The following is a 23580-nucleotide window of genomic DNA, read 5'->3' on the forward strand; positions in this document are numbered from 1 at the left end:
CTCTCTACCACTCATCAGGCAATATAGAGGATGTTTGGTTTCTTTCTGGTGTCAGTGTTCTGAGAAATGACACTGAGAAATGTGTCATTTGGGTCAAATTCATTTGGTTCAAAATTCACTTCTCAGGTCAGTTACTATCTGAGATATGATTTGTAGGATGATCCATGGGAGACCAGAAGACAGAGGAATAAACCATAACCCAGGCTGACAACCAGATCAAGCATCTGCTGGTTCTTTTAGGCTGTTAACCCCAAAGAACTACACTTATCAGAGCCTCCTGGGATCTGGGAATGTAAGCCCCTCACTTCACATCTAGTTACTCTCACATTCCTTCTGCCCCTCCCCCACTCCACATATAATCACAGCACCCTTCGTGGTCATCTCCCATAATAAACGTTGTGAAAAGACCCCAAAAATGATTTTATCGAATGATTTATTCAGCATTAATGAATCATTAAGTACCATCTACTTCCTAGGCTCAGTTCTAGGTACTGGAAATAACTTGTAAATAGAATAGACTCTCTGCCCTGAAGGTATTTATATGCTAGTGGAGGAAACAACAAAGCAGCTAGGAAATGTATATGTTATTATTCCAGATGGTGATAAGTTCTCCAAAAAAATAGAAAAAGGTGAGTGAAGACATAGAGTGCTAAATTTAGGTCTCTCTAAGGAGCTAAGATTCAACCAAGGGCCTGAATGGAAAGAATACCTGAATGTAGCAGTGGGGAGCATGCCAGGGGCTGGAGGAGAGGGGAGAATGGGAAGTGTTTCATGGGTGCAGAGTTTGAGTAGGGGAAGTTGAAAATGTCTGGAGATGAACTCTGGTGATGGTTGCACAACAACGAATGTCCTTAATGCCACAGAATTGGATGCTTAAAAAATGGTTAAAATAGGCAATTTTATGTCATGCATATTTTACCTCAATTTTTTAAAAGATCTGTAGTAATAGCAAACAAAGTAGAAAACCATCTCTATGCAATTTCATTTTAGTTGAATATTTTACTTACAATTGTGAAGAAAAAGTGAGTCCTATTGTCTAGTTGTTCACAGATAACATCCATGACCAGAAACAGTACAAGTTTTATTTAGATGTAAAGAAATCAATTCTTGTGCTAAATCAGTCCAGAGCAAATGCAAACAAAAACTGACTTTAGGATCACCATCACTGAGTCAGTGTCTGCATCATGACTGTATGAAGAAGTAACCTGATTCCCCCAAGGGTCTAGCAACGGAAGGGGAGGCCTATTGTCTCCATGCTACAAAATTCTTTGAGCCTACTGTAGGATCTGGATCCTTCACAACTGGTCCAGGAGCAGGGCTTTGTCTTCAAGACTAGCAAATGAAACTGAGAAAGGATGTAATATTGTAAATGTACAGTGAGATCTGTGATGCCATCTGTGTACATCTGTGAACATCCCAAGGCAGGAGAAGGGAAGAAGACTTACATATCAGAAATCATTGACACTTATGTGGTAATAATAATTAAAAAATAACTCCTGCAGATGTTAAATTGCCTGAACATGGAATGAATAAAAATGAAAGTAGTTAAGTGTAAAAGGATTGGATTTTATGTGTATGTATGTACACACACACACATATACACACACATACAGAGAACTGTGTCCTGTGTCACAGTGCTGACTGCATTTTGAAGCCTACGATTTCAGCAGGCAGATTTAACACAGAACATGAAACACTGTTAGCCCAAGTCCTCTGCCAAGACCACCATTCACTTGGGCTTACTTTACCAATTTCCAAAATAATGGTAATAAAGGGGCTTTCCTGGTAGCCTAGGGGTTAAGTCTCAGCACTATCACCTCGACAGCTTGAGTTCAATCCTTAGTCAGGGAGCTAACCCACATATAGCGCAGCAGACCTCTCCTGTCATGCCACTGCTCCCGTACATTGTATTTTAGTAAATCCACCTGTTCTGCTTCCCACTGTCTCCTCTCACCCCCTGTACCTCTGGCCTACACCCCAGTTCTTCTATGTGATAATAATAATAATAATGGTAATAACAGTTGCTCTGTTGAGAGACATGCTTAAGGTAACCAATTTTGAGATAATAATGCTAGCCAACTTAATGATACAATATCTTTTCAAATAAATTAAAATAGCTACAATTTATTGTCTATATGTAACTGATACTTCTATTGGTTTATATAATTTCATTTGGCTGCAGTGTCCTCACATGGTTACCATCATAATACTACAAGTGAAAAAATAGGACTCTAAAAGACTAAGTAACTGGCTTGCTCTGGGTTACCCAGCCTGTAATCAGCAGAACTGGAAAACAGCACAAACTCATGGATGCTGTATCCATATTATTTGCACGTTTGCATCAATGACAAGAAATTTTTCATTTACTTTAACTTTTATTAATCCCATTTTAAGAACTTGCTTTTATAGTTCCAAAAATGTTATCCCTAGATTCATTATGCCTAACATTAATAAGACTTCATACTTGAAAAAAATAGACAAGGATGTTTAAAAAATAAAGTTTTAAAAAATAAGACCATATTTGGGGCCTCCCCTGTGGTGCAGCAGGTTGGGCTCAGCGCTGTGAAGCTGTCCACGTCCTCTACAGCGTGGGCTCCATTCCAGTAGGCCAGGGAGAAACCCACATGGCACGGCAGACCTCTCCTGCCTCTCTTGCTGCTCCCCTTAGCAGTGTCTTCGGTCCATCTGCCTGTTCTGCTCCCCATTAAGACCATATTTGAAAAATATTTTTTCAAATGCTTACCATCTCCTCATTTAATTCTTACAATAGTAAGATCTATTTCCCATTTTGCAAGTATCAAAATTGAAATACAAGGATTTTAAATGTTTTGCATGAAGCAGGATTCACGCTGAAAACACCTTATTCCATGTCCAACATTCTTCATTAGCCAGGTGGAAGTTAGCTTGAGATTGTGAAATTACTGAACAAAAGGCTGTGAAAAAAGTGAAACTTCCAAAAAGTCTTTAAAAAATTCCAAGAAGGAATTATTTTCAGTCACCATATACCAGAGTAACCAATATTAAATTGTTTATGGCTAATTATTTTAATTATTATAAAAACATATAAATTGACATGGTTTAAAATGTTAGTGTTTTAAAATATCATATAGGTATTATTTGAAATTAATTTTTCTCTTTGCATTATTCCAGAAAAGTCATCTGGATCCAATGAATTACTTTTTAAGATACAGATAAATTTACACAGAAACATATTTCAAAAAGGATAAAAATTCAATTCAACAAATATTTATGGAGCACCTACTATGTGCCAGGCACCATTTGTGCATGCCGGGCATATTGCAATGAGTAGGAAAGAAATCTGCCCTAGGGTTTCCTAATTCCATTTTTATTATAATTATTTATTATTAACAATTTTATCACATGTGTTTATCAATGCAATATATCATTTATTATTTTAAGCATGGCATAAAATGCATAGTATAAGAAACTATTCAGCCATTTATTTGTTAGTTGGCATCCAGTTTATACTTTGTTTTTATTTTTAGAATCAATGCTTCAGTAACACCTACATGACAAGCTGCAATATAAACCCATGTTACAGATATCCAATGTAATGATGCCTTTATTTCTTCTGAAGGATAGACTTTATTTCTTCTGATGACTCAAACCACATATATGTGTATGTGTATATGCATATGAAATTGAGTTCAATAAATTCATCTGCTTACTTCAATAAAAGGTTCTTGCAATTATGTTCTTCCACCAATTTACAAAAGAATTTCCCTAATCTTTACCAACACTGAATTTTAAGTATTTTAAAATTTTGCCCAGTTGACAGGCCAAAAATAGTTTTGTTATTGATGATTTAATTTCCACTCTCCTGGCTCTTCTACTAGAGATGGTTGAACTTCATTCTTACATATGTTTATTGATATTTGTATGCCCACTTAATAACAATTGCTAATATTTGAGTTAGGCCCTGGAATGTGTATCATCACATTCAACCCTGGCAATAATCCTATCAGAAAGTTAATAACTGGGTTCCTCCAATCATTTTACAGATAAGTAATCCCCTCCTTCTAGGTTATAAAATTTACCCAATGTCACACAACTGATTAAGTTTTTAAAATTTAGGGATTTTTAAAAGTCTGATTGTGATACTTCTGGGCTTAAAAACTATGTAACTGCCTCTACTACCAGGAATATCTTCAAGCCATTCCCTCCAGTCTTACTGCATCCTTCCCTAGTGAAGTCTGCACAGCCTGGTTTAATCAGTAAATATGTAAAGGGTTCCTCTGCAGAAGACACCATATAGTAGAGATTATTAGGCAAAGCTCCTGCCCCGGAAGTGTTAATAGGGGAAGAAAAATACATGTATATCGATATTTTTAAGTGACATGGTTTAGTGTCAGTAACTGTGGTGTGGTCAAAAAATCTATCCAAAGTCAGAGAAGGAAAGGACCACACCAAGTTCTGCAGCCCTACAGAATTTAATATTCAAAAAGTAGTGCACTCGTATGTGCAGCGAGTGTTGGAGATGACTTGTTTTTCATAGAATAATATAGGAAACATATCACTTTCAAGATAACGCTATTAAAAAAAAAAGTCAGTATTAACTGGGTACAAACTGCCAAACAGATGCACCCCTACCCATTTGTTCTCTGTAACCTGCTTCACCATTCCCCAGGTGAGCTCACGGCTCTGGTAACTATCCACCTAGGAAGTGCTGAATCAGGTGCTCACTGTCTAATGCCAGAATAACTCTAATACTCTTGAGATCTTCCTTGCTTCCAGAATCAGGCGCTGTCAACGAATTTCTGCCATAAAGACACTGTAGTCACGTTTGATGTGCCAGTCTAAATGCCGCGGTGCCGCACGGGTCCCTGCCAATCATCTTTTGACCCATCACTCATCTTGACCACTATCACCAGCTATGCCTTAGACACCTATCCGTTGCCTTCTACAGGATTAATAGCTTTTCCTTCAAGGTCTGTGTAAATATATGTGATTCATTACACCGTATCGTCCTTGAGACAAGAATATGAATAAAGGACATACACACCCACAAGAAGATGCAGTTCCTTGAATATGTGTTGGTTATTTTCTTTTTCTTTTTCTTGTGCACATTGGTTTGCAATCCACCTAAAATGGAATTGCGTTTTCCTCGGCCATTTCCCCTAAGCTTTGGAAAGACTCTTATTTCCTGAAATTTAAATCATTGGTTAGCGATTTCCTGCTCTGCTTCCCGTCTCCCTTTCGCCTCTCAGCCTCCTCCTGTCTGGCCCGGGCCCGCTCCACGAGCAATGGTGTCCACATCACTCAGCTGGCGGAGGTGCTGTGCAGATTCTGGAGGTCTTCCTTGGCGTAGGGTCGCCTCATCTCAGTACCCATGCCCATGCCTCCCAGCCCTCTGCTCCCCCACCCGCGCCGCTCAAGGAGGAGCCTACGTGTCCTCTTCCTCGGCTGAAGGGGATTGTGGTGCGTAAACAGGATTAACTCTCTCGCCCCCAGCCGAGCGGATCTGCCGGAGGCCTACGGGCCGAGCGAGTCCATCAGTGAACTACAGGCGCCGCCGGGGGAGCGGGGCATGGGGCGGCTCGGCGCCTCGGAGCTGGGTCAGGGGCCCTGTCCCCCGCCGAGCGTCGCTGGGGCCCACAGCCTCGAGAGCTGCTCTTCAGAAGCCGGGGCCTGCGGCCGCGACCGTGCGGGATCCTAGCCGCAGCATCCCCCCGCCGCCTCCCTCTCCCTCCCAACGCGTCCTCTCCGCCCACCGCGCTCCAGCCGCGGGGCTGCAGTCCGCGCCGTCCGCCGCCCTCTAGACGCCGCGCTCGCGCCGCGCTCAGCCATGGGGGACCTGCCGGGCATCGTGCGCCTCTCCATCGCGCTGCGCATACAGCCCAACGACGGCCCGGTCTTCTACAAGGTGGACGGGCAACGCTTCGGCCAGAACCGCACCATCAAGCTGCTCACCGGCTCTTCCTACAAGGTGGAGGTGAAGATCAAGCCCACCACGCTTCAGGTCGAGTGAGTGCGGGTGCGCGCCGCGGCTGCCCGGCCGGGTTGCGGTGTGCGGAGAACGGAGGTCCCCGGGCTGGCCTGAGTCTCCTCGGGCCCCTCCAGCCTCGCGCCACGCCCAGCGGGCCCAGGGGGTGGGTGGAAGAGGGCAGCTCCCCGTGTCTCTTGATCCCCCCTTTTGCTTTAGGCTTGTCTTTCCTCTATCCTCGCTTGTCTTTCCTCTGTTTTCTCCACCCAACTCCGGGAGGGTTGTTTAAAACAGCGACCAGAAGCCAAGGGTTTCTAGTAAATTTCTCGACCTTGCAGTTTAGCTTTGGTTGCGGGCCCCTCGGTGGCCCAGGTGGGGAAACACTCGCCGTGAAGCGCGCCTGCCGCCATCAGGCACACATCCCCAGGGTCCTGGAGTCCCCACGGGTCCTGCCGCTAAGATGAAGGAGGGAAAAAAGGCTGAGGTGTGAGGTGTAAGGCAGGTTGGAGGTGGGGGAGGGGGAATCATTGGGGTTCCCTGAAAGATGCTCCCACCCCTTCATCCGCCCTTGTGTGGCTGAGGACCAGGGGCTGAAGAAGCAATCACAAATCAGAGGGCCGCCTTCTCTGCTTAGGCCTGGTTTCACAGTTTTCCTTGCCTAATGTTTCCTTTTTCTTCTGAGATGTCTGTTCAGCTGGGGATCATTAGTGGCAGGGATTATCTTTTCCCTGCTATCACAGCTTGAAAAGACTGTGTGAAGGGTGCAGTAGCTTATAGAGAAGTATCAAGGGGTGGGGCCCTTTTACCTCTCACCTTCTGCCTAAGCTGGTGTGAAGTTTAGTATGAACTGGAGAAAGAAACCAGCATTTATTTTATCTGCCATATGCTGAGCCAGGGATGAGGAGGTGGGGGTGGAGTAGAGAATGGGAAGGAAAGGACTTTGGATCCACCAAACAACTTATAGTTCAAGCGTCCACTTGTAGGCATTAATTCAATAAATTCTTATTGACCTTCTAGGCAGCCGGCCCCTATTCAAGGTCCTAATACTAGAAGCAAACCTCAGTTGTGCTCTGAATCCATCTATTTGTCAGTATCCCCCACGGCGCCATACACCTATTACTCTCACATTTCCCAGTGTTCTGTGCCCCTCAGTATGATCCAGAGTTTTCCTTTCCCTTCTTTCCTGACAACCTCTTCTCCAAGTTAAGTGTCCTGTAGGCAATTTTCATTAGGGTAGTTCTCTATCTATCAAGCTTATCTAAAAACAAATTTACATTAATGACAAAACTTTTTTTCTAGTTACATTTTAATTTTATGAAGTGTTTTTCAGTAGCCTAACCATTGGTTCTCAAACTTGAGTATATATCAGAATCACCTGGAGAGCTTGTTAAACCATAGATGTCTGAGCCTCACGCTAGAGATTTTAGTTGACTCCTCTAGGGTAGGGCTTAAAATTTTGCTTTCTAATTGGAATTTCCGGTGTGACTGGCTTGAGGAAGAGTACTCCAAATCTTGAGGCCCTCAATTGTGAAAACAGAAAAAAACTACTAGAGAACTATTTCAGTGGTTCTCAACCCAACCTGCACATTAGAATCACCGAGAGAATCTCAGACTTATCAGTACCCAAATCTCACCCCAGAACAACTAAGTCCCAATCTCTGGTTTTTGAGAATGGGCGGGGTAGGTTTTTAATATCTCCACAAATGAGAAACCAAGAAGAGGACAGATAGAGTCCAGTCCAGTCTTGTATAAGAATACTGAGGACAGTCCAAACAGTTTAAGTGTCAAAAGTTGCTCTGGGGTCATATGACTAGTTAGTGGCTGACTCAAGCTTGCTAAGCTTTCAAAACTTTCTACCACACCCTAGTATTTCCTTTTAGTCAATGGAAGGTTCCTTTGTAGAGTTCCTGCCTAGGATTGTAGTATAGACCAGACCAGGGTGCCTGCGGTAATTTCTACCACATATGGTAAACTCAAGTCCACATTGCAGGAATATTTCCATTGGTGGAGTTCTTGTCCCACTGGAGCTGAAGTCTAAAGAGCCTGATGGGGACAGAGTCGTTTATACGGGCATATATGACACAGAAGGTGTGGCTCCAACCAAGAGTGGAGAACGGCAGCCCATCCAGATCACCATGCCGGTAAGGCCTGCTTGGGGGCGTTAGGATGTGGTGACAGGGCAAATGAAAGCCATGGAAAAGAAAATAGTCACCATTTTCCCTTAACAAAAAGGTAAAGAAACAAAGGTTGTGACATATTATTTCACCTCTTGGCTTCATATTGGAATCTAGTTGTCCATAATGTCCCTATACAATTAATTGAATAATTCATGCTTTTCCATGCTTTTCAGTTTCATAGTAAGTTTTCTGTGGCAAAAATTTCAAGACTTCTCTGCACTTCTAATTATCCCATCCATCTATTCCCATGCTGATATTGAATTGTTTTAACTACATTGTGTTATGTGTTTTGTAACTAATTTTTCATTTCATGACCTTGGGTTTTTCAGATAAACAGACATATACAACATATAGCTTATACATATAGCATACTACAGTCATTTCCTTACCTTATTGCACTGACTAGTGTTTCTAGAATAATATTGCCTGCTAAAAATGGTAAGGGATATCCCTATCTCTAAGGTTTCACTATTAGGTACAGTGTTAGTTTCAATTTTCTTTGTGTTAAGGCATCTTTTTTTGAGTTCACTTAGAGATTTTTTTTAAACAGGGAGATATATGAATTTCATCTAGTTCCTTTACCCATCTATGAAGATAATTTATCTCCTTTGATATATTAATGTAATAATTACATAAAACATTTTCAAATACTAAGCTACCCTTTAGTTCCTAAAATAAACCCTACTTAAATTTTATGTATTATTTTTTAATACATTGCCAAATTCCATATGCTAACATTTTATATAGAATTTTTAGATTTTTAGTTTATTTATGTGCTTGATTTGTCAATAAATATGGGGAAATAGCCTAGATACTAGGCACTGTGAGCAGACTGGTAAACAAAATAAATATTCCTGGCTTCATGGAGCTTCTAATCTAAAAGAGAGAACCATACTTTATACATGATTATCAATAGCAAATTTGATTATTAGGTAAAGTATGGTGAAAAAGTAATGGTGCTCTTGGAGCATATACCAGGACTTATCCTAGTCTAAGATTTGAGGGATGGATTTCTTAAGAAATCTATTTCTTATTTTTTAAGAAATAGCTAATGGATGAGTAAGTTGAGAGAAGTGGGAGTTTTAATGAAAGAGGAGCTACAAAGGGCAAGAGCTGGGAGAAAATATAATGTGTTCAAATGAAAAAGAAAGCCCAACCTGACTGGACCAGAGAGTAAACAGAGACTGTTTGAAGATAAAGCTAGAGAGGTAAGTAGGAGCAGGATGTTCTAGACCTTCCCATATAGATTTATCCTAATGCCTGTAAGAATTAAAGGTTTTTATATTAATTTTGAGATACAATTTACACATAAATAAAATATACCAACTTAAGTGTACCTTTATATAGTCTTTGACAAACAGATACTACTATATAATCACAAACCCAATGAAAATGTAAATATTTCTGTCACCCAAGAAATTTCCCTCATGCTCTTATGTAATCAGTCCCCCCCCCACCCTTGCTTACTGTTCTCTCCTTTCCTTGCTTCTCCATTGCTTCTTCTAGTTTCCATTTCATCTTCTAAATTTATTATCTTTTTATATCCTTGCATGCAGTAAATATTTCTGGGCTCAAAACTATAAATTCTGTCTTCCCAGCAGTGTATAGAACCTGCTCAATTTTTTTCAACTTCATAAATATTATACTTGGTTTTATCTCACAGGTTTTTAAGGTTCTATTCAATCTTCTTCAATTTTCTTTTATAGTTCTTCAAATAATTTCTATTGATGTATTCTCAAGCTCACTGATTCTTCTGCCATTACCAGTCTGATATGTTCTCATCTTCCATATTTTTTTCTATCATACTTTTCAACTCTAGAATTTTCATTTTATTTTTTGTTGTTTCCATGTGTTGATAATTACCTATCCGCTTATTGAGATCATGCTTCTCCTTATTTCTTTGAGGATATTTGTATTTATATTGCTGGTTTGAAAATTTGTCTGGTAAATCCAACATCTGACAGCATTTAGAGAAAGTTAATACTTTCCTGTTTTGTTACATGTCTGGTAATATTTTATTAGAAATTAAACATTGTTGGTAACACATTGCTTCTTCTAGTTTCCATTTCATCTTCTAAGGTTTCCATTTCATCTTCTTATTATCTTTTTATATTCTAGCATGCAGTAAATATTTCTGGACTCAAAACTATAAATTCTGTCTTCCCAGCAGTGTATAGAACCAGCTCAATTTTTTTCAACTTCGGTTGCTCCTTTTCCAGCCAGGTCCCTTGTGCTAGTGGGGTTTAGCAGTCTTCCAAGGAATTAGATTTTAAGATCATTCTCCCTGAAGTCCCCCTATACTTTCAGCTGTTCTGATCCTGATCCTGTTGCTTTGACATTTCAAGCTAGTAAGGCTACAATTTCTCAGATATGAGAATGCGTAGGATGGGGGAGTGGGGAGACTTCCCAATCCTATTTGTATAATATTCTCTTTCACAGATTGATTCTTTGTGATTTGCTGCTTTTTCAGTAGGTCTCCTAGAGTGTCTCCCTCCTACTCCATCCATGCAGTTCCCAAGAGTTATGGCAGAGTAATAGAATAGTCTCACCCCTTTTGCAGCTTTCTTTCTTCCAGGACTTTCTCCTTCAATTTCCAGCTGCTCTGCTAGCCCCTACTGTGTTCTGCAGCTGCCATTTTCTTCTGCCAGACCCACAGGGATTGGGGAATGTCCGCAAGCAAAAATCCACAAGCACAATTCTTTCTTTACTGTTATAGTTGAGATCTTTCGAGTGTAAGTATCCTCTGGTTTCTGTGCTGCTTTTGTTATAGGACAGGGAGAGGGGCAGCCCAAACCCCGCAAACCTGCCTATTCTAAATGGGTTCTGCCATCCGCCGCATCAACACAAAACATATGAGACTTTAATGGGAAGGAACTTTAATACAACTAGGAAACAATACAGGAAAGGCAAAGAATCTAGTTTTTAAATCAAGCACCCAAAGTTACACGTCCCCTCGTGGGTAAAAGTCCATCCATATGGGATCAGCCCAGAACAAGACCCCAAAGCCTGTCACAAATCTAAAGCATCTTCCAGTGGGGAACCACAGAAAAGGGTCAGAAACAACCAGACAAGCCCGGAAAGAAAAGAGCAAAATTAACATCAAGATAAAAGCTGCCATTGTCACCTCCCCACGGGTCTTACCCACATCTGTGTCACCCAGTCCACAACCAAAAGACAAGCGCAGTTTTTTTATGTGTCTCTAAGCTCCATGCGCCTCCTCCAGGTCTCCTTCTGGCTCCATCCTGCTTCCTTCCTCAGTCTTTTCTGCACCTTCTCCTCTCCCTGCTCAGCTCCACCCTCTCTTGGGTGGGGAAGGGAACCTCCCCCTTTCCTGGGGACCACCCTGTTACACTTTCAGTCATCTTTTAAGGTTTCTATCTGTGTGAGGTTCACCCAACAGCTTTACTCCACCATTTTTCCCCTTTCAGAAAATGTAGGATTTCTAATTCCTGATGTGATAAAATTTGCATGTTGTTAGAGTCAGTCTAGTCTTAATATGTGGATTAGAAGTTATGATAGACAATGAATGAGAAGGCCTTTGCTAAATTTTGGTGGCAGGTTAATAGCTTTATAAAATCAATTAGGAACATTTTCATAGTTTGTGCTCTGAAAATATTTACATAGCATAGGACTCGGCTATTACTTGAAAGTGTGACAGAATTTTCTCATAAAAGTCAAGATCCAAAATAAAAATATTCAGAGGGAATATCTTTAGCTTTCAAGTTAGTCCATAACTTTTTCTTTATGTATATGTAGGGGTTTTATGGAGTACATTTTAATTGATTTTCTGAGAAAATCATCCATTTCAGAGTTTTAAATATATTATTAGATTTTTAGGAAGTTACATATAAATCATATATCTGACAAAGGACTATTGGAAAGATCTTTTATGAAGACCAATTTTTAATGTAATTTACCTACCTAGTGTAAGTGTCCTACAATGTGTATGTAAACTTCCAAAAATGTTTTGTCTGTGTATTTAGAAAATACACAAAAATATCAACCCTAAAAATATAAACCTGTGAGCACTAAAAAAAAAACCTCTTTCATGGTATCAAAAAAGTATCCTTCCACTTGTAGTATATCAAGAACAGTATAGGTAGATTTGAAGGGACATACTAACTTTAAACAGAATTTCAAATGCTAAAATTATCAGAATTTTAATGACATTCTACTGGACCAATAAGCTAACTTTAAGTTGTTCAGTCTTTCACTGAATTTGTACACAGCACTAGGTCAAGTGCAGAGGAGGCCACCATAGAAAAACTACCTGCTTTTCCACATGCTCACAAAGCAGAAGAGGCCTCCTCACCTTTCTGGAAGTTAGTATGGGCTGGGCACCAGAGCTATCACTTCCTATCTTTACTTCCAGAGGCTGCTTCTCCCTCCAGGGTTTCTGATCTTCAGGTGGATTCACATTTCTCTTGCCCTAGGTGTTAGCAACACACTAGGGAGGAAGATTAACTCAAACGATTAAGAAAGAACTTCATGTAAAACTTAATTGGATCTGAAAAGTGAGAATTTCTACATTATTTTGGCTAACTATAGTACCTGTATTTTTTTCACTGTGAGTATGACCTGGACTTAGTCAAGAAAAGATTTTATTACTTATGGTAAGTCAAGATTGCTTACCCAAGCATCCACTAAAAGGTTGGAGAGCCTTTAAGTTACTAGGTGTTTTGGAGGGTATGCTGTAGCAGAAAGGATCAGCAGTGACTGCATTGTAACTCATGAAAGCTGATTTTCAGCAGAAAGCATAGATTCTTGTACAGGTCTCCCCTGCTAACTGAAAGTTCCTGTTATGCCACTTGGATTTTTCAAAAGACCTACCTACCTTTGCCCTGTTTTCACTAACTGAAAGGACTCTAAGGAAAATTTTCTCTTCTGTAACAAAATGCAAACAGCAAAAAACAGCCTTTGCTTGCAGCTGCTATTCTAGAGGCAGTGACACTGGCACCACCAAGCTCCTACCCTGGAAACTACTTCACAGAGGCTGGTATTTATCATATCACTCCTATTTTTACTGTATGTTAGAGTTATTTTAGGCTTTATGTGTTATTTGGTATGATTTGGTAGGTTATTTTTTGGGCCTGGGAACACTCAAAATATTTTCCACATAAACTAATGGTAATTGCTTCTTCTCTTCATGCCATTTCAGTTTAGGAAAAGTTTCATAGGATGCTCTATTTTTTAATAGAAGGGGAAAACTGCATATAATTTCCACATCTAGAAGAAGCAGATGTTCCAATAATAATAACACAGTTTTTGATTTGAGCATTCCCTATGTATTTGTATCTTATCTGTAATGGGATGATTGTAAGAAAACAATTAAAATTAGAGATTTTCTGATCATCAGCAATTTGTTAAGTTCAAATTTCATTCTAGTAATAAAAGCTTTCCATAGCCTTTAACACTATTTTGTGACTTGTCACCAGTGTTTAAGCTTCAGTATTCCAGACACAACCACACATTCATAGATTAGTCTTGAGATGTCCAAGTAAATTTAAAGACAAAAAACAACTTGTGAAAATTATTTGTATTATGGATGGCAAATTAAATTGTGCCTTGATTTGCCACTGCCCAGGCAGACATTGCTGCTGCCTTTAGTGACTTTCCACAGTCCTGACTGAATCCACAGTCAGGAAGTTGTCAAATGCCACCTGATTAGATTAATGGTGGTGATTGCTTTCTTCAAATAATTCCAGAGACCCTGATTTGGTGAGTTAATAAAATTAACAAAGTAATACTCAGTTATAATAGCTCTCAACTCCTGCTTCAAAGAGTAATGTTGACTTGTAATTTAAAGTGGCTAATTCCCCATTCAGTCCCTCAAGCCTCTCTAACACTCCTGACATTTGTAGTTTGTAATTTTTCACTTTTGGTGGGGGGTTATCCTTTTTTAAGACATTTTCAAAAAATTTTAATTTCCTCAATTTTTCTTCCATTTTTCCTTTTCTAGTTCTTTGATTTCTTTATTTCCTGTTTTCTTCTTAGCACTATACACTCATGAGATTGGCTAAAATTAAATGGACTCACAATGCAAACAGCTGTAGAGAATATAGAACAACTGGAACTCTCATATTGCTACCGGGAATGTAAAATGGTATAGTCACTTAGGAAAAGTCTGACAGTTTCTTACAAAGTCAAAATATGCTTTACAAGACACACAACTTTTAATCCTATCCAGCTAAGGGAAATGGAAAACACATTCACTCATAAAACTTCAAGCAGTACAAATTAGAGAAGCTTAGACTCCGGTAGGAATTGATAGGTCACACCACACTTAAAGGAGACTTATTTGTGCTGAATTTGTCATATACCTATCAATATAATCTTGTTCTGTGTTTCCAAGTCAATGGATTTTGAGTGGCCTTATTCTTGGTGAATTTTGCATGTCTCCAGTAGAGATGGGTAGACTGGTGAATAGAAGTATGCTGAGGATTCTAGACCAACTGGTTCTAAGATCACAGAAATTATTTCAATTAAGCACCATATTCCTCATTTGTTGGTAAGTAAAACAAATGAATCTACTCTCCACTCTGATGGCTTCTCTTCCACAGTGGTTGTATCCTACACTGTGGCAAATTAAATATCCACTTAGAGTGTCATTTGGGCATCTATGACAGAATACCATCTACTAGATGGCTTAAGCAACAAACATTTGTTTCTCACAGTTCTGAAGGGTGAAAGTCCGAAGTCAAGAGACTAGCACATCTGAGCCTCCCTGGTGGCGCAAAGGGTTAAGACGCAGTCTATGAAGCTATCCACAGCCACTGCAGCACGAGTTCGATCCCTGGGCAGAGAACTACCCACATGGTGCAGCAACCTCTCCTGACTCACCTGCTACTCCCCTCAGCAGTGTATTTCAATAGATCTGCCTGTTCTGTTCCCCATTCTGTCTCTGGTGAATCCTCTCACCCCCCACAACTCTGGCCTGTACCCCAATTCTTGTATGTATACATACATAAATCTTTAAGAATAAAAATTTTCAGTCTTCACCTTTAAAAAAAAAAAAAAGACTAGCACATCTGATGTCTGTTGAGACACTTTACTTGTTCCCATGAAGGAGAGCAGAGTTCGGGGGGCGGGAAGTAGAGAAAGAAAAATCATCCTTTTTGTGTCTGTTTTTATGAGGGCACTAATCCTATTTGTGAAGGTTCCATCCTCATGACCTCTGAAAGTCCTCACCCCCAGATACCATTGTATTGAGAATTTAGGCTTCAGCACATGAATTTGGGGTGGAGGACACAAATATTCAGTTCATATCAATATCCTAAAGCATTGTACATGTGACAATCTGTGTATGTCCTACTCAGTGAGGAAAGAAGGCAAACTGTTCATTATACCTTACTCTTGCTTGTGTGTATAGACTGACTCAATGATAATAGTTCCTAGATAGGGATAAGGAAACCTAGGTTCTTGACCTACTCCTATCATTAGCTAGCTGCATAGTCTAGATTTCGGGCAAGTCACTTAAGTTCTCTGAATCTGTTTTTTTTTTTTTAATCCATAAAATGGAGATGTTAAAATGTCATACGATCAAAATGGAATGACAATATGTGAAAATACTGTATAAGATTAAATAAGAGTGCTATGCCAATGCATGGGATTTTACCTGTCTATAAATTGCATCACCTAGGGCGTCTGCCTGAGTAAATTTTCCTGGGAAGACACAGATGGGTTGAGAGGGAATGAAGAGCTTTGTTTCTGTTCTTTCAGAATGTCAGCTTTGGAGATCCCATCTGTTCTTAATCAGATGAGAAGAAATTCTTGAGCTAGGTTTTGAGAGCCCTAGGAAATAAAACTCCAGGAGAAAGAATAGAAAGAAAGATAATAGCAAGTTAAAGCAACTAAGACATTGCAGAGAGGAAATATATGCATGGTTAGCAGTGCCTAGGTTTATTACAACATGACCTTGAGTCCAATAGTAATAAAAAAGAAACAAAACCAAAAAAGAAAGCAAATCTTAATGTCCCATATCTGTAGCTATGACTGTTGCTGTCAACATATTTCTATTTTGATCTCCTGTGTTGTTGTGAACTTTGAGGCTTTCTTAGTTTCAAGGTTACTTAAACATAAGTGGGGTGCCTTGTTTTTTTCTTATTATGGCCATAGTCATCTTGGTTTTTTTATTTGCTTTTTACAGCGAACTATTATTTATATCTATTTCAAAAAAGTCCTCAACATGCTTTTTCCCACTTACCTAGAATGGTTTCAATCTGTTTTCCTCAAAAAATGAGCTGATGTTTGCAAAACATTTTTATCACTTAATTCAATTGCATTTAAAATGTGCAATGCCCTATACTGGTCAAAAATAAGTAATACTAAACCCTCTTTAAAAGTCTTGATTGTTTATAAAGTGAGATTTCAATTTATGCTTACCACCACTACCCTATTATAAACAAATAATATGTTCACTAGGTTATATGTTTGCTTAGTAATTTACCAAATCCCTAGGGCTTGAGGATATATATATATATATATATATATATATATATATATGTGTGTGTGTACAGGGATAAGGAAACCTAGGTTCATGACCTGCTCCTATCATATATATATATATAAATATATATAAATATATATATATTTTAAGAATGATAAATACTTTTTGCCCTTAAAAAAGTTCTTTGTGATTATAAAGGTAACATTTATTATAGAAAATTTGAGTAGAAAAGAAAAAAATCACTCAATTTCTTAGAAGTGCTAGTGTTAATATTTCTATTTTCTCTTTTTTATATATCCTATTACATGATTGAGCTCATATTGTATATAAGCCATTTTAATCCATATTTTACCTCTAAATATTTTTCTAAACATTTTTCTCATAATTAAAAACTCTAAATTCCTGTTTAATGGCTATATTAGTCCATCATATGGATATGCCACCATCTTCATAATATTTCCCTAATATTATATTGGATGCTTACATTTCCTCTGGTATCTATAAATTTTTGCTAAGTTGATAGATGAATAATATTTTTGTAAAAGTTTATTTTTAATAATTTTACATTTGAATCTTTCAAATGTTAGCCATTTTTTATAAACTCTGTTCTATTAATAGTTTGATCCAAATATTTTCTGTAGCTCTTACTAATTAATTCATATAATCTTTTATATTAATTATATTAACTATTTGGTAGTACTTGTTGTAAATACAGTTTGACATAACATCTTTTCTGATTATAAAAATAAAATTCAATCATTAAATTCTGAAAATACGAGAATACCTAGAAGAAAGTAAAACTTATTCTATCAGCATTTCCAGTGTTAGCCGTATAATATTAATTGGAGTAATACTACATTCTTACTGGTACTCTGCTTGGTTAAGATAACAATATAGAGTAACAAAAACTTTATTGTATATTTACATTTAGAATCACTGTAAGTATTCCATTAGATAGCTATGTCATAATTCGTGTCTTAGATGAATATTTCTTGTACAATTTTTCACTGCTTTAAATAGTGTCATGTTCTTAAGATGATAATAATGGGTCCAGATGAATTACTGGACCCAACTATACTCACACCTTTAACTTGATACTAATTACCCTTTTAGAAGATTGTATAATTCAATTCCCATTCATGATGTTTAGAATACCTGTTTCCCTAGAGTTCACTGAAAATGGATATTTCTATTTTTCAGTCAACTTTGACTAAAAATATTGCATATTTTTATATATAATAAATGTACCAATTTTAAGCTTGCTGATGAATGAGTTTTGACAAACATATACATTCTCTCATGTAACAACCACCCCAATCAAGATATAGAATGTTTTGTATACCATGGAATATTACTCAGCATTCAAAAAAAGATAAACACATGCAATTTGCAGCAACATGGATGGCACTGGAAGGGATCATGCTCAGCGAAATAAGCCAGAAAGAAAAAGAAAAATACCGGATGGTCTCACTCATAGCAGGAATCTAGAAAACTTAAATAAGGGACCAGGAAAATGAATAACTATAAGAAAGTGAAAATCAAAATCAACAAAAAACTATGAACCAGAGACACTTTTTGGGGGATGGGGGGCGGGAGGGGAGGGATTGGGGTCAGAATGGGGGGGTTGCAATTGTATGGGGAATATAAAAATAAAAATTATTTAAAAAAAAAAAGATATAGAATGTTTCCATCAACCCAGAAGTCCCCTCTTGTACATTTTCATCAATCATCAGTTCCTTCTTCTCAACCCAGGCCTTTGGTAACCACATATGGTTCCTGTCAGCATGGATTATAATTCTAACACTATAGATTTTATATATATATATATATATATGAATTTTATATAAATGGAGTCATACAGCATGTATTCTTTGGGGTCTTAATTGTTTTGCTTGGCATATCTTTGAGATTTATTCATATTGTTGCCTCAATCAGTATATTCCTTTATATAATTGAGTAAAATGCCATCTTATACCAAAACTTGACTATCACCAGATGAATGATGCAATATTTGAGTTGATTCCAGTCCAGGGCTGTTATGAATAAAGCTACTGTATACTGTACAGGTCTGTAAGCCATGACTTTCGAAAAAGAGATACTTTGTTTTCTTACCTGGGAGATTTGTGGACTATAGGTATATCACATGCTATTTCAAATCGAGCAGATTTTCCAAAATAAAGCCAAACCTTGTTTGCAGGATGAGGCAATGGTGTAGAAAATAATTTTGAGAGCATCTTGGAAAGCTATGCAGGAAGCACCTGATCATCATCCTGTCACAGCTACCAGCATAAGGCTCCTGTTGTGGCTGGCTTCCCCCTGACATATCTCCTGGCTCCTGACAAGTCTAAAAACACTGCCAAGTCAGTCCCTGTCCCTTCCCATGACAGGAGAGGGTCAGAGAAGAAAATAACAACAGGCATCATGCTGTTTAATGCCAGATCCCCTAAATAGCTCCAGAAGGTGGTGGCAGGGTCAGGCTACCCCACTGGCCACTTGAGCACCTGCCCACTGGCCTCTAGGGTATCCTGTGCCCTCTTCTCAGCTACATGAGAATGGGGTGTGTATGGCACAGGAGAATTATGTGCAGTGATCTGCAGGGCCTACTTTCTAGAAGTAGAATGTAAACTTCTTAAAAGGAAAAATCATGCCTTCCACAAAACTTTGACATGTGCAAGGCACATAGTAGGTACTCAAAAATGGTTTTGCATAATATATCATCAAAGCCTGAGACATGGATTCCTAACTTATAAACACACAATAGCTTTTGAAGGTTAAAGAAGGGTTTTAACAATCAGATGCTCCCAATAAATATTTTTTTTCCTGAAATGGAAACTAATGCTGTATGGGCAATAGTAGTTTGTTTAGTTATATTGTACATGTATTTCATATGGTTGTCTTTTGAAGTAGAAACCAAAAGACAATCACTAAACTATTCCTTATCTTCTCCATCCACATCTGTGGCAAGTTTTAAATTTCTTAGATTCTAACAGTAGGTTCCAGAAATTAAATTTGGAAACAGGTCAATTTGGGCAGTTATTTTTATTAAAGGCATTATGATGGCAAATGGCATTTATACAATGGGGACAAGATTTTAATAGAGAAAAAAATAGCTGACAAACAGCTTTTTAGGGAAGAAATGTCTTCCAAGACAGAGGAAAATAGTTTGATAAAATAAAGCTTTGCAGACTCAGTCTTGATTGATCACATTTAACTATGCAGGAATTGTTCAACTAATGTTAGCTCTTGTCTATTGCATGTGACAGAAAGGGGTTTTTATTGGACGTGTTTCTCTGCCCTCAGTTCACTGACATTGGGACCTTTGAGACCGTGTGGCAAGTCAAGTTCTACAATTACCACAAGCGCGATCACTGCCAGTGGGGAAGCCCCTTCTCTGTCATTGAGTATGAATGCAAGCCCAACGAGACCCGCAGCCTCATGTGGGTGAACAAGGAGTCCTTCCTCTGAAGATGGCTCTTTCTGATGTTGCTGGACAATCTCTTCAGAAACATCCTTTTAGGTAACCCAGCACAAGCCTTGGCCAAGGCACGCCACACCGTTGCCGTTTCCTATCGGGTACAGATGACCTACTAGCCCCAATTATTTTGAAAGTGTGATTCCTCTCTGATGCAATGTCCCTGACTTGAAAGATCATGATGTATCATCCCCCAAAAAGATCCCCTCCTGGATTCTGTGCTGGTATTCCTGCAGCTGTGTGTTCTGGTCATGCTGCTGACCACTTGTGACTGGCGCTCAGTGGAGTGTGCGGGCATGTCCTCCACTTAACAGTTCCACTGAATGAATGCGGTGATTTGTTTCCAAAGTGAGTGACTCCCTCTCTTTTTTGTTAAAAAGTAACCATGTATATGGATTCTCTCCAAGTGTAGTGTGGTGACGTGTAATTTGCCATATTTTCCTGCTCTCAAAGCAGGTTTTTGTGAAAATGTGATACAAACAGCAGTGAATGGTACTCAAATGTTTTCAGGGAAGGATGATGACAGAATAAAAGGATAGAGATTCAGGAAGTATTTGTGATGAATGAAAACTCAAGTTACTTAGGGTATTGTGCTGTGGCCTAATGGCCTAATGAAAATGGAGAAAAGCACTGTTGTGGACCACTGTTTAAAAAGGTGACAGGACAGCTAAAGTGTTAGCTCTTTGGTAAACACCCTTATGTCTAGATATGTATATTGATGGCATCCCTACTTTCCCCTTCACTTGAACTTTGTAAAGCTGTGTAAGGAACTGTAAGCAACTTTTGATATTTCTTAATAAAGGTATTGAAAATGTCTTGATTTTCCTTCTTAATGTGGGCAATAGCTATCTAGGAAGACAGCCTCTGGTCCAGCCCAGTTCCACTCTGCTCTTCACCTGCACTGCAGATCAACTGACAGTTTGACAGGAGTGCTCCAGGTGCTGCTCATTACACAGCCTCAGGCACTTGCTGGACAAGCCAAAAATGCTTATTCCTGCCCAGGTCTCCATTCCTTGTCTCTGTTTCTTCTCTGGTGATAACCATTCCCGTGGCCACCACTTCTGTTGCTAAGCAGCTTGGTGCAGTACGGTGAATATAGACCAGGGTGAAGACCTGTCTAAGGGCACAGCCACATACCTGACACAAAGCATACCTCATACAGTTTGAGAATGAATTCCCTAAGAAGGAAAGAAACTTCTCTTGAAAAGTAACATAGTACTTTGCTATTCCTATTTCATTTAGAAAGCACTAATCCTGGGCCTCCCCTGGTGGTGCAGTGGTTGATCGCTAAGCTGCGAAGCTGCCCAAATCTGTGCAGTGCCGGTTCGATCCCCAGCCACCGGCGAGGGTCCCACATGGCGCGCAGGCCTCTCCTGCTACCCGCTGCTCCCCTCAGCAGTGTACTTTGGTCCTTCTGCCTGTTATGCTCCCCGCTCTGGCTCTGGTGAATTCTCTCACCCTACTGTGCTTCTGACTGTACCCAGTGCTTGTATAAATAAATAAATCTTTAAAAAAAAAAAAAAAAACACTAATCCTATTGTATTGGAAAAAGTTGGGGGGTTTTGCTTTGGTTTTGGTTATTTTTGATAACTATACACCCTTCAGGTAAGTCTGTGCAAGGCTAATGGGAGTACTGTTGAGTCTGAGGGCAAGTTAGGGTTAATTAGCAGCTTCAGTGATTTCAGGAGAATTAAAGAGTTTTCTGCAATAAGGACAGAAAATTCTAAAAGGTGCTAACCATACTCCAGTGATGAGGTCAGAAATCCAGGAGGGCTAACAAGGGCAGTAAATTTTAAGGCTAATAAAAGTAAATTTTAAGAGACCTGAGACAGGGCAGTAAAAAAAAAAAAAAGACTAAGATAAAAGCTGTAAAAGGGGGCATATCTACCTAGAGGAGTATAACCACTAGGAGAAAGAGCCAGTTACCAAATATGATGATGAGATTTTATTTTATTTTTTAAGTGTTTGGGTTTTTTTTTTTTGTTTGTTTGTTTGTTTGGTGGGACCCTTGCCAGCGGCCTGGGAACGAACCAGCACTGCAGAGGCCGTGGGCCACTGCAGCCCAGCGCTCAACCACTGCACCACCAGGGGAGGCCCTTAAGTGTTTGTTTTTTTAAGATTATTTATACAAAAACTGGGATACAGGCCAGAGGTGCAGGGGGTGAGAGGATGCACCAGAGACAGAGAGGGGAGCACAACGGGCAGACAGATTGAAAACATTGCTGAGGGGACCAGTGGGCAAGACAGGAGAGGTCTGCCGCACCATGTGGGTATTTCGTGGGCCATCCGGGAATCAAACCAGCACTGCAGAGGCTGTGGACAGCTTCACAGCGCTGTGCTCAACCCACTACGCCACCGGGGAGGCCCCGATGATGAGATTCTAAAACAGAGAAAAAAGGGTGTAAGTATCTGCTAGAAATGGGCCCATGAGGCTTCTTTGCCCCTCCTGATACAGGAGCGGGGGAAGAACCAGAACCCCCAAACTTTTTGCTGCCCTTCTAAATAGGTCCTGCTCTCCCCCACATTAAGACAAAACACACTCTAGTGCATATGACCTTTAATGGGAAAAAAAAAAAAAAACCTTTAATACAATTAGCATGAAATACAAAAAAGACAAAAAATATAGTTTTCAAATCAAGTACCTGAAGTTACCCTTCCCCTTGTGGGTAAATGTCCAGCTAAATGGGATTGGCCTAAAAGAGGGCCATTAAGGCCCAAAAGCCTGTCACAAGTCTAAAACACCTTCCAGTGGGGACCCATAAAAAAGGGTCAAAAACAGACAAGTCTGGAGGGAAAAAAGAGCAAAATCAAGATCAAGATAAATGCTGCCATTGTTAACCTCCCCACAGGTCTTTCACCCACATCTGTTTCAACCAGTCTAGGACTAAGAAACAAAGCGCAGTTACTTCACATGTCTTTCTGCTCCATATGTCTCCTCCAGGTCTCCTGGCTTTCCATCCTTCTTCATTCCTCTCCAGTATCCTCTCCTGCTTCTTCTCCTCCCTGCTCAGCTCCACCCTCCCTTGGGTGCATCAGGGAACCTGGAAACTCCCCTTATCCTAGGAACCACATTGTTACACTCCCAGGTACCATGCACCTGGGAGTCCTTGCTTTCTTCCTTTAAATAAATGGTTCCAATCAAAACTACAATGAGATACCATCTTACACCAGTGAGAATGCACATATTAAAAAAACTAGCAACAACAAATGATGGCGAGGATGTGGAGAAAACGGAACTCTCCTGCCCTGCTGGTGGGAGTGCAAATGGTCCAACCACTATGGAAAGCTGTATGGAGATTCCTCAACCTACTAAAGATAGAGCTTCCATATGATCCAGCAATTCCACTCCTAGGTATTTACCCAAAGGACACAGAAACATTAATTCAAAAGGGCACCTGCACCCCTGTGTTTATAGCAGCACGATTTACAATAGCTAAGCTATGGAAACAACCCAAATGCCCAAAAATAGATGACTGGATCAAGAAAATGTGGCATATATACACAATGGAATATTACTCAGCAATCAAAAAAGATAAACTTA

General features: G+C 39.4%; 1 protein-coding gene across 1 annotated transcript; it reads left to right on the forward strand.

Moving 5' to 3' along the window:
* Window positions 1–5806: 5806 nt before the first annotated feature.
* Window positions 5807–20032, forward strand: CNRIP1 (cannabinoid receptor interacting protein 1; the record flags this gene model as incomplete). Its single annotated transcript, XM_084235475.1, has 3 exons — window positions 5807–5985; window positions 7935–8085; window positions 19868–20032. 3 exons carry the CDS (start codon window positions 5807–5809, stop codon window positions 20030–20032), a joined length of 495 nt encoding a protein of 164 aa, XP_084091601.1.
* Between the last annotated feature and the right edge of the window lie 3548 nt (window positions 20033–23580).

This window comes from Talpa europaea (assembly GCF_964194135.1).
Source record: "Talpa europaea genome assembly, chromosome: 6".
Classification (NCBI taxonomy): Eukaryota; Metazoa; Chordata; class Mammalia; order Eulipotyphla; family Talpidae; genus Talpa; species Talpa europaea.